The following is a 17,596-nucleotide window of genomic DNA, read 5'->3' on the forward strand; positions in this document are numbered from 1 at the left end:
TTCTTTAAGGAGCCGAGATAAGAATATCAAATGTTTTGAGCCAGCAGATGGCGGAATACGTCAAACGCTAGCTAGCAAGTAGGAAACTGCGAACGTAGAAGAAGAGAAATAGTAGCCGAAGAAGAAGAAACACAACAAGCATGGCAGGAAATCTAAGCAACACTGCTGCTCCAATAACAAGCTGTCTCCCTAAACTACAGTCTTTGAATGGATTGTTTGCGATTCATAAGAAGAAAGGGCCCACGTCTGCGGATGTTTTAAACACGCTGAAGGAAACTTTATTAAAAGGCAAAATAACAGAAGCAGGAGTCAGAGTAAAAATGTGTTGGGTGTTGATGAATCAGTCAGTTAAATGTTTCTGTCATCTGACCTCCAGAGGCTGGTGTAAAAAATCCCAACCCGAGGAAGAGGAAGCAGCAGAGCCTGAAGATGGGTCATGGAGGGACGCTGGACAGCTCAGCCAGCGGGGTGTTAGGTGAGCATCCAGGTGCTGCTGCACGTGCCACTCTTGTCTTAGACGCCCTTTAGGGCTGGAGGATGTGGACCAAAAACCATAGCTCATTATTTTTAAGCTTAATGGGGATACACGAGAAATTTATCATTTTATTATAAATAAGTTACAAATGCTTGTCCCAACACCAGATTTATAAACTTGAAAATGATTCTAGTAAAAATCTAACTGCACAGAAACCTGTTTGATTGGTCCTAGACACCAAATATTGACAAGTCTTTTGTTTTTGATGACCAAAAATGCAGACAAACTCCTGCTTTTTGTCAAAATTGTATGAAAACAATACCAACATTCCTGTATATTGAGACTGGTGAACTTTTAAACACTATTGAATACCATTTTTTTTCCAACAAGATGAAATCAGTGCTGTCAAAACTACTGAACATAATGATCTTCAGTTATATTTCTAGTACGAGTCAAAGTAAAGGTACAGTCCCTTTGACCAGAATTTACATTAGCTGTGGAATGCAGAGTACTGCTACTAACTTTTAGTCTCTGTTTCTTCCAGTTGTTGGTATTGGAAATGGCACAAAGATGCTCACCTCAATGCTGGCTGGCTCTAAGGTGAGTTTGTTCATACTCAGCAGTAAAAACTTCAGTGATAGTCATGCTTTATCAACAGACCAATAAAGGGCCCCGCTGATATCTCTTGGAGTTGTAATGAGTCAAAATAATCACAATTACATATATTTTTCCAAACTGTTCAGCCTGAATTTTATCTACCAAATATTGTGTTTGTTATCATATAAAATGATCTATTGCTTGTTTGTTGAGAAATACTAAAGATGAGGAACCTAAAAATAATCACATATTAATCTGCAAATTAGGGGGGAAATGGCAAATATTTATTTATTTTTTATTTTTTATTTTATTGGTGACGAAGTGAAAATACATACATGGAACAGTAACAAGAAAACACAACAAACACACACAAAAACAAACAAACAAAATGATTAATTAATAAAAATAAAAAAAGACATTATTATGGCCTAGGTGTTGGATAATCTGTAGTGTGGGAAGGTGTCCTGGCTTATACAGTATATATCATTCCAGTCTTGTAGGTTAAGGGGAAAAGGGGATGGCTATAAAGAAAGTATAGTTGTCCTTAAAAAAAAACAAAAAAGAGGGGTGTGAATTAATTAGACTGACAATTAAATCAGAAACCAAAGTAATAATAATAATAAAAATGATTGTAGATATATAATAATAATAGTAGAATAAATAATAACTGGAATAAAACTCATAAGGGAAATCATAATAATAGGAATTATATATACATGCATATACATACACCTCCATACATACACCTTTATACACATATGAAAATTTATGTACACACACGTACACACTTACATGTACTCATAAATGCATGTATACACACACTTGCACACCGCCATACACATGTTTCTAATTGCATTAACTTTTTATTTCTTTTATTGAGACTTTCTATGTAATTTTGGGGCTAAGACTGGACCAAGGGTAGGCGATGTCGCCTAGGTGAGGCAGACAGCGGCCAGCAGTGATTTGCAATTAGATTATTTCAAACGGTTCGGCCCTAGCTGATGGTCTCCGGGAGAATTACCAGGGGTGACAAGTCCCAGACAAAAGACATGCTATCGAGCTTGACCTTGTCTGCACACATGTGCGTGTTAAATTTGACTCTGGCTGCAGAGGGCATGACACATTAGGCCTTGTTATGCATCTTTTGTGCCCATACACAGGTAAATGTAAATTATGCAGTAAATTTTTTCCAGAAATATGTCGCTGTGGGAGAACTGGGGAAAGCCACAGACACTCTTGATGCCAGTGGCAGTGTGACTCAGGAGAAAGACTTCAGTAAGTATCAGTAATACATTAATTCACCTGAGAAGTTCTGCTTTGTCATCCTTCTGCGTTTATCTCTCTGTGTGACAGCATGCTGTAGTACAATCTGTCTCCACAGAACACATCACCAGGTCTGACTTTGAGGAGAAGCTGAAAGATTTCACTGGAGAAATCATGCAGGTTCCTCCACTGTGAGTTCAGCCTCCAATGTGAAAGGAAAAGATAACTTTTGTTTGTGAAACTGCTCAGGAGCTGGGTAAACTGAATGTGGAGACTGTTTTCATTTTTTCATTCAGTGGAGTGTAGCATCACTATTTCACCAGGTGTTAAATTTGCATGTATGATTTAGATATAAAAGTAACTTATCTGGGCTGGTTCTGTTATTGTGACTTGTTTATTCTGTCATCTTAGCTACTCTGCTCTGAAGAAAGACGGCCAGCGTCTGTCCGTGATGCTGATGAAAGGACAGAAAGTTGAGGCCAAACCAGCGAGACCGGTGACCGTGTACAACCTGACTCTGCAGGACTTCAGTCCTCCTCACTTCACTCTTGGTCTGATCAGCTCACTTAATTTTCTCTTGTACTGACCAACATTTTATTTTCTCAGGTTTTTCTGCTGCCTCAGATTTTGTTGTTGGAGTTTTTACATGTTTTTGAAATATCTGGTTAAAGCAGAAATTCAGCCCCTTCTGGTTATCAGTACAAACAGAAACAGCCCAGTCAGAACTCTGAAAGGACATTTCAGGAAATATTACAACTTATAATCTAGTAGGGCATCTGATTTTTGGGTGAATTCCTTTCAGAACAACCACTATAACTGCTTAAATGTATTTTTCCCATTTCACTTTGTTAAGGGTGATCAGATATGTCTATGTTTGTTAAATCAATTCTGAGGGAGGACTTCATTTTAAAATTTCTCCTCACCTTAAAATACAACGTGATAACTGTCATATTTCCATCACAGATATCGAGTGTGGTGGTGGATTTTATGTCAGAAGTCTGGTGGATGATCTTGGAAAAGGTGAGGCTAACTCCTGATCAATCAGCCAGAATAGTCAAATTAACCCTTCTGACACTTAATCCAGAGAATAACGCATGTTTGCTCTGCAGCTCTCTCGTCGTGCGCTCATGTGAAGGAACTGTCCCGGACCAAGCAGGGTCAGTTCACCCTGGAGGAGCACGCCTTACGAGAGGAGCAGTGGACACTTGAGCACATCATGCGAACTTTGCAGCCGTGCCCTGAGACCAAGCCAAGTGGGAATTGTAAGAAACGACCAAACAATGACTCTAAGAATAGAAAAACACCAGAAAATGACTGTAAGAATGCAGAACAACCAGAGGATAATGGTAAGGAGCCACAGGAGGCTGGCTGTAATAAACCACCAGAGACTGACAGTGCAGGATCAAACTGCATCCAAAAGTGAGAGAGATGCGCTGGAGCTCGTCAGCTCTTCTAGTAAAGCGAATGTTTGAGTTTGTTATTGAGAAATTTAAGTAAACAAGTATCAACAATAATCTAAAGCATGGCTGTTTGGAAGCTCAGCGGAGCTCTGTAATGACTTTATGTTGAAATCTTGATTTCTGGTACACATAGTAGAGGTCCCTGTTTCTGTCTTCTGCTGTTTAAGTTTGTAAATGTTTCATTTTGTGGAAATAACAGACCCTCTCCAACCTGTACACCAGCCTCTGCCCTATTTGTTCATTTTCATCCTGGTGTTAGCCTGATTGTACAGCACTGATCATCAAATGGCCCCCAAAGCTGTTAAATCCATCCCACAAACAATTAACCTTGAAATAGTTTTAGAATGACTTAACATTTGATTTGTTTTTTCTGACGTGTACTTTTCAGTCATACTTACTAGATTTTTTTTATAAAAGGGGTAGTGTTGGCAAAAGCGCTGCAAAAGTAATGGGTGATAAATGGCAAAATGGGCTGTGGAGTGGCACAAAGGGACAGAAATTGACACAAAAAGTGGTGAAAAGGGGTTAAAATGTGGCAAAAAATGGTAAAAGGAAAACAACGGGCCAAAGTATCAAAAATGGGTTAAAATGGCAAAAATAGTGCAAGAAAAAGCAACAAAAAGGGGTTAAAACGTGGCAAAAAACGGATAAAAGAGTGGCACAAAGTTGATAAGACATGCAGAATAAGTGATTTAAAAAGGGATTAAGAATTGAAAGATTGGGTGAAAGAGGCAAAAAATATCAAAAATGGGTTAAAAGTGGCAAAACATAGCACAAACAGCCTGGCAAAGTAGTGAAACAGGGTTAGAGAGTGGCACACGGGCAATAATAGGCAGGAAAGTTTCAAAAAGAGCAGCAAAATGGGTGAGAAGTGGCAAACATTGACTTAAAAGTCGCAATATTTGTTGAAAGAAATGTAATAAAAAGGGGTTAAAAAAAAGGGGCAAGAATTGATAAAATGGTGGGTAAAACATGCAGGAAAAGTGGTTCAAAAGGGGTTAAAATCTTAAAAAAACGGGTAAAAGAGGCAAAAAGGGGTTTAAAGTGTCAAAAATGAGTTAATACTGTTGCTAAATCAGAATTGTGGAGGGCCTATTCTCTGGGGTTTTCAGGGGCCCAGCCAGTTCTGCTGTCAGGTCTGTCTCCTTGCTGCATTGTAGATAATAGGGATAGATCTCACTGGTAATGACTAAGTATGTCCTGCGTTTTGAAAGAAAATAAGAATACTACTACAATAATACTTCAATCAGACCAAAATATTTGTTTGATTTTTGTTTATGTGAAAGTCTGGCCCACGGAGATTCAGTTCAGAATAAATCTGGCCCTTGTGCAAATGTACTTGATGACCCCTGTTATACAGTATAGAGCTGGTTTATATAGACCAGAAATCTATTAAATCTGACTAAATCTAATTTAGTTATTTTTGATTTCCCACCTGCATGTTGGAAAGGATGACTGACCACAAACCAAACCTAGACACTCTGTCAGTAGTCTTCAGTCATCGGTGTTAAATTTCACTAAGTAATTTAATATTTGGGATTATTATAGTATTACCATTGGAATGATGAAACCAGTGGTACCACCATTACTAATACAGTATTATAAAGCCAGTCATGTCTCTAAAAGAGGGCAGAATCTAAAGGCAACTTCACCATGTCTTGTAAAATAAATATTTTGTTTTTAAATAACTTTTTAATGAGAAAGTAAAGATGGATTTTAAATGTAATAATGTAATATACGCTCTTATACATTTATAATTTTATATATATATATAATTTGTTTATTTATAAAGTGACAAAAGTTTGATTTTGAATTTCCTAGTATTTAAATGATTACCCTATGAAAAGTTAAATTGGTTAGTTCCAGTTTCACACACAGTTCTAGTTGTCATATACATTAATTAATACAATACAATAACTTTATTAATCCCCAAAGGGAAATTAATTTTCTGGAGTCTCATCTGTTTATGGTAGAATTATATAGTCTTATTGCTGATGGTAGGAAAGATTTTCTATATCTTTCTGTCCTGCAACAAAGAGAGGAGCCATCCTCCACTGTTGTTTTTTCAGTGATTTAGGGTGATATGAAGTGGATGATCCATGTTCCCCAGAATGGCCTCCACCTTCTTCATTGTGCATCTCTCTACCACATCCTCCAATGAGTTTAACTTGATTCCAAACACAGAGCCAGCTTTTTTCACCAGTTTGAAGAAGGCCATATTTATATTTATATTTATATTTATATTTATGGCCAATTGAAGCCATAAATAAACATTATAGGATTAAAGTTACAGTTTAAGATGTGTAAGAGAGCCACATATGCCTGATAAATGTTGTAGTTTTCTAACTGAACATAATTCTGAATTTAGAAGGACATGAAACTACATTTTTATTACTCTTTGTTAAAATGTTCACTTAGGTTAGAATCATCTGAGAATTGGGCTCATTTTATTCTAAGCTTCCAAGCGTCTTCTTCTTTCAGCTGTTAATATCACCCCCTGCTGGCCATCATCGAGGTAAAGTCTTGGGTCACTTAAAGCTCATTATGTGAAATAATAAAAATCTGAAATGTAGAATGTTAGCATTAAAAAGACATTAAAGAAGAATAATGAAGCCAGGAGACATAAGTGTAAAATGCCAGCCTACATGGGAAACTAATCTAAATTTTCTCCAAAATGTAGAAATCTAGTCTAAGTCTTTTTATGACATACATTTACAATAGAAGATGCTGGTGTTTATTTCATAAAATCAACATGTCTGAACATCCAAGATTCATTTTAAAGAAGTCAATCTTACTGTTTTAATAATCAATCTCCAAAGTTTCCACAGTAAAATTAAATAAAAACACCTGCAGCCTTGTGCTCTAATGGGCCTAAACCTTGTAATCATCATAGCTGTGCAGCACATAGGAGATACACTTTGCAATGGATTCAGAAAGTATTCAGACTCCCTTAACTAACAAATGCTAACAAATTAATGATTAAATCAAAATAAAAACTGAAACATTACAGGTTCTCAGGTTAGCTCAGGTTCCACCAATTTCTCTTGATCTTTGCTGAGATGTTTCTACACCTTGACTGGAGTCTACCCGTGCTAAATTGAATTGCTTGGGCATGAAAGTCACACACTTTTCTATACAGGCCTCGAAACTGACAATGCATATCAGAGCAAAAACAAGCCATGAGGTCAAGGGAACTGCCTACAGAGTTCAGACTTGGGATTGTTGCATGGCACAGATCTGGGGAAGGCTACAAAATAAATCTGCTGCACTGAAGGTTCCCATTAGCACAACGGCCTCCATAACTCTCAAATGGAAGACGTTTGGCACAACCAAGAGTCTTTCAAGAGTTGGTCCAGGTCAAACTGAGCAGTCGGTGGAGACGGGCCTTAGTAGGAGAGGAGACCAAGAAGACAAAGTTCCAGAAGGACAGCTATCACCGCAGCCCTCCACTGATCCAGGCTTTACGGCAGAGTGCATGAAAGCCTGCTTGGAGTTTGCGAAAAAGCATCTGAAGGACTTTCAGACTGTGAGAACAAGATTATCTGGTCTGATAAAACTAAGATTAAACTGTTTGGCCTCAGTTCCGAATGTGATGTCTGGAGTAGGGCTGGGCGATATGGCCTAAAATTAAAATTGCATTAATTTTAGGCTATATCTCCATCCACTATATATATCTCAATATTTTGAAATCATCTAAATTACTGTAAAAAGTTAAACATATTGTATATTTAATTATGTGTTTATTATATATGGCAGAGAACTTTTTACAGCTCAACCAGGACAAAACTCAGGTTTTAGTAATTGGTACAGGGGACAGGAGAGAGAAACTGGTCAGCAAACTCCAAACGTTATCTTTTAATCCATGTGAGCAGGCAAAAAATTTAGCTGTTTTATTTGATTCAGATTTTAGTTTTGAGCCACATATCCAGGACATCACCAAAAAAGCTTTTTAATCATTTAAAGAACATTGCCTGAGTGCGACCGTTTCTCTCTCAAGCCAATGCAGAGACATCCATGCTTTTATCACTTGTAGAATAGACTATTGCAATGCTCTTCTTTTTGGTCTCCCTAAAAAGAATATTTCACAGCTCCTGCAGAACTTGGCTGCAAGAATGCCGACAAAGACCAGAAAGAGAGATCACATTACACCGATTTTAAGGTCTCTGCATTGACTACCTGTCTCTTTTAGAATCGATTTTAAGGTTCTTCTACTGGTTTTTAAAGCTCTTAATGGTCTTGCGCCTTCTTATTTATTGGATTTGCTTTTACCCTATGAGCCAAGTAGAGCCCTCAGGTCTTCAGGAAGTTCTCTGTCAATGGTTCCCAAAGTTAGAACAAAAACTTACGGTGAGGCATCTTGTCATTACTACGGCCCCCGTCTGTGGATCAGCCTACCTGAAGACCTGAGGGCTGCGCCTAATGTTAATATTTTTAAAAGCAAACTCAAGACCTACCTCTTTATTCTGGCTTTTACCTGAATTTAATATGCTCATCCTAATCTGTTTTAGAAATTTAGATTTAATCTTATTTTGTTTTAATTTCAGAATTATCTCTTAGTAGTTTATCCTCTTGTTTTACCATCTTTTCCTAAGTTCTTCTGAAGTGTTTTAATTCTCTGTTTAAGCATATTGCCATAACCTTTAAGTGTTTTTATTCTCCTTTTATTATTTTACACTTTAACCTAACCTACGGTGTTTCATCATTTTAAACCTTCAAGATGGTGTTTCCTCTGTGCGTACTGGGTACATACATTTTCCTGTTCTACTAGTGTCTTATTCATGATGCATTTTTGCCAATACTGTGAATGGATTGTGGGGGGGTGGGTTAGGGGGTCAGGCAGGGTGGGTTTAGGTCATACCTCCTTTTATCTTCTTATAATTTATCTGTGTGTAAAGCACTTTGTGCTACATTTTCTTGTATGAGAAGTGCTATATAAATAAAGTTTGAAAGTTTGATAGTAGACCCTTCAATTGGATTTTTAAAGGTTGTATGAAGGACGCGTAAAATCTAACCTTGCAAAGCAGATGGATACACTCATGACTGATTAACCGGGCCCAAAGTAGAGAGGGCCTTTTAGAAGCCTGCAATGAAAAGTGTGTTTGTATTTATATTTTCCTAGTAATAGAAATAAAAGCAACTAAATGAATCAGTCAACAGACTGAAATTTGTATCAAATAGCGTGAAATAAAATACTGAGGGGCTCCTACTCCTCCTTTAAAAATTTCCAAATGGTATAGTCCAGCGCTGTGTAATAATGCTAGTAAACTTAATTTAACCATCAGAAAATATTTCTCTTACTTTGGGAAATAATGGTGAAGAAATACATTTAAATGCATAGGTATTTGTAAAAATGATGCAACATTCGTTGTTTGGCTAGCCGGTTAAGGGGGGCCCTGTGTAATATTCTTTCTGGGGGCCCTAAATCCCTAGCTACACCCCTGGGGGTAAGAGTGGTGAAGAGGAGGTGAAAGTGGCAAGAAAAAAAAAGGTTAATATTAGCAAAAAATGTTGCAAAAAATCCCAGATAGAGTTGTGAAAACGTTTTAAAAAAGTGGCTAAAAGGGTGAAAAGTGGCAAAAATGTTGCAAAATTTACAGCATAAAGGGGGTACAAAGTGGCAACAATCGGTTAAGACAGGAAAAAAGTGGCACGATTGAACGGAAAGGTGATGAAAAGTGGTTAAAAAGTGGCAGAAATAAATTATTTCAACCGCACAGCCCAAAAACAAACTTGGCACACTTTGCAGCTCCAAAACAAAGAAACTGTTAGCCAGGACACTAGCTCTACGGATCCAACACACATGCCTTCATATTACTGATACATCACAGCTGAGGAAGGCCCATCCTCTGGGTTTTCAGGGACCTAGCTTGCTCTGTGGACAGGCCTGTTGCGCATACACGCGTGGATCGTGTTTGTTGTGCTCAGACGCAAACAGTCAATTCTCTGATCCTCCGGTAGACTGAGAGGTAACACACATGGCGCCGTCGTCTGTCGAGGAGCAGCCTCAGTCCTCCGCTGAGGAGTTATCAATCGTTTTTTTGGACAGCAGTCTGACGCCGAGGGAAGCCGAGCGGATCAATGAGCTGCAATGATTGTCCCAGTCCAAATATTAGCAGTTTGGGGATTTCTTTCATGTCTTCAAGGCTGTTCATATCCCTGTTTGCTCTCTGGGTCTACTTTATCTAAATTACAGCCGTTAGAAAGTTGGCAGTGAGGCGTCGCGCGCGTTGAAGACGCAGATTGTATTAGTGCGCGTGTTTATCAGCGAGTAGCGGAGAGCAGGTCCATCCTGGTGACGGTATCTTTCACGAAGTCACCTGGTAATAAAAAAAATCAAGCTCCTGTGTCCGTGGTGTAGCTCTGAAACAGAGAAGTTCTCGGTTATTGTTTAACGCTTTGCGGAAACGTGTGTGAGCGGATAAACGCGCACTAAGTGAGCCATTAAAGCGATTTGCAGTTGTAGCCATTATCAGCTCCACCGCACTGATAGCAGCGTTTCACAGGAAAACATTCAAATAGTGAGTTAATCACTCTGCATTCAGCTGCTCCGCTACGGACGTGGATTGCAGTTCACTTGAATTATTGTTCCAGATAACAGTCACGGCTGTTTGATTAGTCAAAGAACAGCGTAACGCTCGTTTAGGATGTGCGTAAAACCAACAACAAAGAGGAAATATGCTGTAAAAAAAATACAGGGATGTCCCTATGAGAGTTAAATGTTCAGTTTTAACTCCCGTGTGTTATTTTACAGGGGCATTTAAGCATTTAAATTGCTTTAACTGAATAAATAAAGCTTTAAACAAGCGTTTCTGGCATGGAGAACTACAGTGTAATATAGGGACAATAGTAGGCCACTTAAATAGATAAGAGGCGTGAGTCCTTTTATGACAGGGACGGTTTTAATCATTTAGAGGCCTCAGGTGAAGAGCAATACATGAGGGCATTTCTTTGTTTCAAGCAAATTAAGTCATTATAATAATCTTTTTATTTGTTTGTTTGTTGGTTTTCTTTTCCAAAAAAGTTGGGATGCTGTGTAAAATGTAAATGAAAGCAGAATGCACTGAAAATCAAATCTCATTAAAAAAATTACAATAGAACATAAATCGCATATCAGATGTTAAAAATGACATTTTACAATTTAATGACAAACACAAGTTCATTTTGAATTGATGCCAGCAACACATCACAAAAAAGTAGGGACAGGACCATGCTTACATTGTGTAGCATCCGTAACACGCCAGATGGATTTGTTTCACACATCCGGAAAACTTCCCATAGAGTGTTTGGGAAAGGGCAGAGCTTTTGCAAAAAAAAAAACAAAAAACCAAAAAAAAAACTAATAGGGTGATTGGATGAATGTTCCGTCTTTCAAATCTTTATGGGCCAATCAAAGCAACAACACGCGTGATGATTGGACTCTTTCCGAATCTGGTCAGGAAAGGCAAACACATTAACCTTGCAAAGCAGATGGATCCCGTTTCCTTGTTTCTCATTGGCGAATCCATCTTGCAAAGCTCCTGTGTGAAACGTTTGGGCCCGGTTAGAAAGTGACAGGACCAATCAGCAGTGAGGGGCTGTACTTTCAGGCGCAGCAGAGTCGTGACATAAGCAAGCAGCAACAAGAGGCCGGTGCAATTATGGCGGAAGACATTGGTGTGGATGCTGCTAAAGCGCCAGTTTTATCAGAACTTGACATTTCTTCATTAAAAGAAGAACAAAGAACAGCAGTGAGTTGTTTTCTTTTCAAAAACGACAAAAGTCGCGTACTGACATGTCTACAGTCGCCATAGTTCGCATTATTTCTCAGTAGCTGTGCACGTGGCCCTCGGTCGCAGCTACGTCACGTGTTTTGTTTCTCTGATTGGCCTGTAAAGATGTGACAGAATATTCATCCAATCACACTCCGAGTTTTTTTCAAATCTGGCGTGTCAGTTTACAAAAACATTGTTTCCACAAAGAAAAAACTCGGTGCTGTTCTTTGTTCTTTTGAAGAAGAAATGTCGTCAAGTTCTGATAAAACTGGCACCATAGCAGCATCCACGCTAATGTCTTCCGCCATAACTGCACCGGCCTTGTTACTGCTTGCTTACGTCACGACTCCGCTGTGCCCGGGAATACTGCCGCTTACTCCTGATTGGTCCTGTCACTTTCTTACAGGGCCCAAACTGTTCAGATGGGAGTTCTGCAAGATGGATTCACCAGCGAGAAACACAGAAACAGGCAAATTCATCTGCTTTGCAAGATTATAGAATCCCTTCTTCTTTTAACAACAGTGTTGTTAAAAGTTTTGGGAGAGGACTGTTGTCCCGTTCTTGTCTGATGTAGGATTCTAGCTGCTCAACAGTCCTGCGTCTTCTTTTGAAGTTTTTTTCTTTTCTGATGCTCTAAATGTTTCTATTGGTGAAAGGTCTGGACTGCAGACAGGCCAGTTCAGCACCAGAACTCTTCGACTGTAATGTCATGCTGTTGTGATGGATGGGGTATGTGGTGTAGCATCGACTTGCTGGTATAGTCGAGGCCTTCCATGAGGGAGACGTTGTGGGGATGGGAGCATATGTTACTCTAAAACTTTCCAGCATTGATAGTGCCTTTCCAGATGCCTTTCCTAACCCCAACCCTTCCCATGCCATAGGCACTAATGCAACCCAACAGAGATGCAGGCTTTGGAACTGGGCCAGGATAACATGCTGGATGGTCCAATACATGGTTTCCAAAAACAAGTGTTGATTCATATGACCGCAGAACAGTTTTCCATTTTGTGGGAGCAGTTCTGGATCGTGTTCATATATGGCTTCTTCTTTGCATGATACAGCTTTAACTGTCGTTGTGGATGGATTTTGGTGACTTGTGTTGACAGACAATGACTTCTGGAAGTGTTCCTGAGCCCAGGCAGGGATTTGCAGTACAAAATCATGTCTGTTTTTGATGCAGTGCCACCTGAGGGCCCCAAGATCACAAGCATCCATCACACTGCTTTCCACATTATTATGCAAATGACATTTTTTTCTTATTTTCCTAAATATTAATGCAAATGACAGAGTATTTTTCAAGTCATCAGCCATTAGAGCATAATTCAAATGTTTTTGAACAAACTTCATAATGATAACCATTATTTTTTTAAAATAAAAACCTCAAAATGCACTTTTCCACATTATAAAGCAGGCTACAGGTTTCAGCAATATGGGAAAGAAAAAGGATCTCTCTGCTGCCGAAAAGTGTCAAATAATGTAATGCCTTGGACAAGGAATGAAAACATTAGATATTTCATGAAAAATTAATCGTGATCATCATACTGTGAAGGAATTTGTGGCTGATTCAGAGCACAGACGGGTTCATGCAGATAAAGGCATAATGAGGAAGGTTTCTGACAGACAAATTCATCAGATTAAAAAAGCAGCAGCTAAAATGCCATTACAAAGAGGCAAACAGGTATTTGAAGCTGCTGGTGCCTCTGGAGTCCCCCCAACCTCAAGGTGTAGGATCCTCCAGAGGCTTGCAGTCATGCATAAACCTACTATTCAGCCACCCCTAACCAATGCTCACAAGCAGAAACGGCTGCAGTGGGCCCAGAAATACATGAAGACTCATTTTCAAACAGTCTTTTTGACTGATGAGTGCCGTACAACCCTGGATGGTCCATATGGAGGAGTAGTGGATGGTTGGTGGATGGCCACCATGTCCCAACAAGGCTGTGACATCATCAAGGAGGGGGTGGAGTCATGTTTTGGGCCGGATTCATGAGGATAGAGCTGGTAGGCTCCTTTAGGGTCCCTGAAGGTGTAAAAATGACCTCGGCAAAGTATCTAGAGTTTCTGACTGACCACTTTCTTCCATAGTAAAAAAAGAAGAGCAGTTCCTTCTGTAGCAAAATTTTCTTCATGCATGACAATGAACCATCTCATGCTGCAAAGAATACCTCTGTGTCATTGGCTGCTATGGGCATAAAAGGAGAGAAAGTCATGGTGTGGCCCCCATCCTCTCCTGACCTCAACCCTGTTGAGAACCTTTGGAGCATCCTCAAGCTAAAGATCTATGAGGGTGGGAGGCAGTTCATATCAAAACAGCAGCTCTGGGAGGATATTCTGACATCCTGAAAAGAAATTCAAGCAGAAACTCTCCAAAAACTCACAAGTTGATGCAAGAATTGTGAAGGAGATATCAAAGAAGGGCTCCTATGTTAACATGGAACTTGGCCTGTTAAGATATTTTTGATTGAAATAGCTTTGATTTCAGTAAATATGACCTCCTAATACTGCAAATTCAACAAATGACCATTTTCAGTTCTTTACAACCTATAAAATGTTTTAAAACTCTGTCGTGCTTAATAACGTGGAACATGTGGAAAAGTGCATTTTGAGGGTTTTTTTTCAAATAATGGTTATCAATATAAAGTTTGTTCAAAAACATTTAAATTATGCTCTAACGGCTGATGACTTGAGAAATACTCTGACTGTCATTTGCATCAATGTTTAGGAATATAAGAGAAAAATGTCATTTGCTTGATAATGTGGAAAGCAATGCATTGACTTTCAGCCTTGTCCTGTTCAAAGATTTCTCCAGATTGGTAAACCTCTGCCCTTCTTCACTTCTGAGGGACCAGTTTTGTTACTGACCAGTTGCCCATTAACCTAATTAGTTGCAAAATGCCCATTCAGCTGTTTCTCATTGGTACCACTTACTTTTCCTGCCCCTTTGTTGCCCTGTCCCTACTTTTTTGAGGTGTTGCTGCCATTGAATTCAGAATGAGAATGTTTCCTCTTGTAAAAGTCTACTTTAGTTTCCAGTACTGTGTTAATTGAATGATTTGAGCAGGTTCTCTACAACAAAAACACCCATTGAAAAAGCATACTTTTCTCTTGGGAGGGAAACTTGATCAGCACTGGATCTGTTTTTCTTGTTTAATTTCTTCTTTCTGTGAATTTCTTATCAGCAGTTAGCTGGAAAAACATGCTGAGTCCTTTCAGTGGCACGACAAACCCTGGGGCTAAATCCCAATAAAAATGAAAATGATTAAAGAAGCCGTTACTGGCTGTGATCTGTCTATGTTTAAACTTTGAATCAGTCGTGACAGCACTAACCCAATCCAAACACTTCATTAGGATTCTATCAATTCATTTTAATCTTAATCCTTTGTTTTTCTTCTCCAGAAGAACATATTTCAGTTGAGCGGTCTAGAGCTAATCCCTGCCCACTTTGCTCATCAGTGTGATAACTGCGATCTTATTTAAACAGGAACAATGTCACGTTAACTGCTTTCTGAAGTGGTTTATTTTTTTAATAATCCAGACTTTGTCTGCTTTTTAGCACACAGAGCACATAAAAAAGAATGATTCTCAGTCTGAACAATCTTAAGCTCTTTGGCTTTAAATGTCTGCAGCTGTTAAATCCACCCCAAAAACAATCAATATTTAAATAGTTTTAGAATGACTTAAAGTTTGATCTGTTTTTACAGAAATATAAATGTTAGCCATTATTACTAAAAAAATAAAAATAAAAATGGGTTAAAACTGGCAAAAATAGCCAGATTAAGTGGTGAAAAAGGGTTAGAGAGTGGCAAAATGGCTTGTGTAGTGGCACAAAGGGACAAACATTTGCAGAAAAAGTGGTGAAAAGAGGTTAAAATGTTTCATAAATTTGTAAAGAGGTAAAAAGGACTAAAAATGAATATCAAAAATAGGTTAAAAGTGCAAAAATGTTGCAAATGAGAAATGAACAGGGATTCTTTTCCAGGCACCAATTGAGATCCATTAAAAAACAACTCTGGGACCCACTCATGGTTCAAGACGCCAAACACTGCACATCACCACAAACACACAATCCCCACTGTGAAGAAGGGTGGTGGCAGCATCATGCTGTGGGGATGCTTCCCAGCAGCTGGCCCTGGAAGGCTTGTAAAGATAGAGGGTAAAATAAATGCAGCAAAATATAGGAAAATCAGTCTGCAAGAGAACTACAACTTGCAGTGTCCAGATGTGTGCCTGATTGAGACCTATACACACAGACTGCTGTGATTGCAGCTAAAGGTACATCTACTAAATATTGACTTCTAATTGGTGAATATTTATGCAGTAACTTATTTTAACTTGCATTTTTTTAACTTGTATTACCTTGCAGAACGCTGTTTTCACTTTGACATGAAAAAGTTTTTTTATGTTTGTTTTGTCAAAAAAGCCAAATTATATTGACCATGATTGATTTATAAAATCAATAAAAGGGTAAAACATCCAAGAGGATGAATACTGTTTAAATCCATGAATACCTATCAGTACTTCATCACCTCTTAGAAGCACATCATAACTTAACCTCACAACTTTTTAACATTTTAACACATCTTCAGACTAGGTGGAGTTCAGAAAATAAATATGCTTATTGGGCCTAATTCACGATTATCGTTCTCAGATTTTTCTTAAATTTGTTCTTAAGAAAGCCTCTAAAAGAAGCCTTTATGGAATTCATGGCACAGTCTTAAACTGCTGAATTGTTTTCATCTGTATTCTTGAGCTGCAGATGCTTTTAACATGGAAACGTGTACATTTCTTCTAATTTAGCATAGATAAACATCTCTTTTCTGCCCATAAAAGGACATGAGACTGCAGGGCAGTGTGCAAACACAATAAGCACTCAGCAGTGAAAGGCAAAGAAGCAAGCACATCTGAACACGGCAATTTGTACTCCATTCTTCTTTGCGAAACTGCTCAAACTCTGTCAGGTTGCATGGGGATCAGGTAAAAATAGCCTTTTAAAGTCCAGCCATAAATTCTCTTCTGCATTGAGGTCTGGGCTTTGACTTGGCCACTCCAGAACCCTAACCCTACATTTCTGTGTAGCTCTTGCTGGATTGTCATTGTCTTGCTGGAAAATAAATCTTCTCCCAAGCTGTAGTTCTCTTGCAGACTGAATAAGATTGTCCCCCAGAATTTTCCTACACTCCTAGATTCATTTTACCCTCTACCTTCACAAGCCTTCCAGGGCCAGCTGCTAAGAAGCATCCCCACAGCATGATGCTGCCACCACCATGCTTCTCAGTGGGGATGGTGTGTCTGTGGTGATGTGCAGTGTTTGGCGTCTTGTCTGATGGCTAAAAAGCTCCATTTTGGTTTCATCAGAGAACTCAAAGATCTTTCTTCCACTGGACCATGGAGTCTCCCACATACCTTTGGTGAACCCCAGTCCAGATTTAATCTGAGTTTTCTTCTACAGTGGCTTTCTCTTTGTCACTCTCTCACAAAGCTTTGACTGGTGAAGAACCCGGCCAACAGTTGTTGTCTGCAGAGTCTCTCCCCCCGACTTCTACGTTCCAATAACCTTTTCTCTGAGCTGCTTGAAGTGTTCCTTTGTCTTCATGGTGTAATGGTAGCCATGAATACTGATTAACCAGTGACTGGACCTTCCAGACACAGGTTTCTTTAACCTCCTGAGACCTGAGCCTTTTTAGGAGACCATTTTTAGTTTCTGCCTCTTATTTGGGATTAGTCCTGTCTGATAGGTTAATACATCAGCCTTGTCGTTGAACAGGAATTTCTTGGAAGTTTTCCTTTCCAAAACCCCCCAAAATATGATTAAATAAACCCAAAATATACCCAAATATTTCTTTAGATAGTCCTCAAATCATTCAGTGAAACTTGCTCATAAAGCCTTATAATTCCAATAAAAATTTCCTAAAAAAAATTCCATGCAAATTCCCCAAATGTAAAAGCAAATACCCCCTTGAATTTCTTGGCAAATTCTCAAAATTTTCAAAAACATTCTCCAAAATTCCATGAAAATGATGGAAACATTAAAAAACTAGAAAAGCACTCAG

The 17,596-nt window shown here is 38.8% G+C and overlaps 1 protein-coding gene across 2 annotated transcripts; it reads left to right on the forward strand.

Moving 5' to 3' along the window:
• The first annotated feature begins 92 nt into the window (after positions 1-92).
• Positions 93-4,011, forward strand: trub1 (TruB pseudouridine (psi) synthase family member 1). 2 transcript variants are annotated; one of them, XM_041815988.1, is made up of 8 exons: positions 93-288; positions 377-475; positions 1,020-1,075; positions 2,266-2,347; positions 2,436-2,526; positions 2,747-2,886; positions 3,299-3,355; positions 3,445-4,011. In XM_041815988.1, exons 1-8 carry the CDS (start codon positions 141-143, stop codon positions 3,756-3,758), a joined length of 987 nt encoding a protein of 328 aa, XP_041671922.1. In that variant the 5' UTR covers positions 93-140; the 3' UTR covers positions 3,759-4,011. The 2 variants fall into 2 exon arrangements, with proteins under 2 accessions (XP_041671922.1, XP_041671923.1); XM_041815989.1 differs by having other exon boundaries at positions 94-288; positions 2,454-2,526.
• The last annotated feature ends 13,585 nt before the right edge of the window (positions 4,012-17,596 follow it).

The sequence above is a fragment of the Cheilinus undulatus genome, linkage group 20 (assembly GCF_018320785.1).
Source record: "Cheilinus undulatus linkage group 20, ASM1832078v1, whole genome shotgun sequence".
Taxonomy (NCBI): Eukaryota; Metazoa; Chordata; class Actinopteri; order Labriformes; family Labridae; genus Cheilinus; species Cheilinus undulatus.

Coding starts and splice junctions, on each gene's coding strand:
- trub1 (XM_041815988.1), top strand. CDS start 141: ATGGCAGGAAATCTAAGCAACACTGCTGCTCCAATAACAAGCTGTCTC. Junction 289..376: donor GAAGGAAACTTTATTAAAAG/GCAAAATAACAG, acceptor TCTGACCTCCAG/AGGCTGGTGTAAAAAATCCC. Junction 476..1,019: donor CTCAGCCAGCGGGGTGTTAG/GTGAGCATCCAG, acceptor TGTTTCTTCCAG/TTGTTGGTATTGGAAATGGC.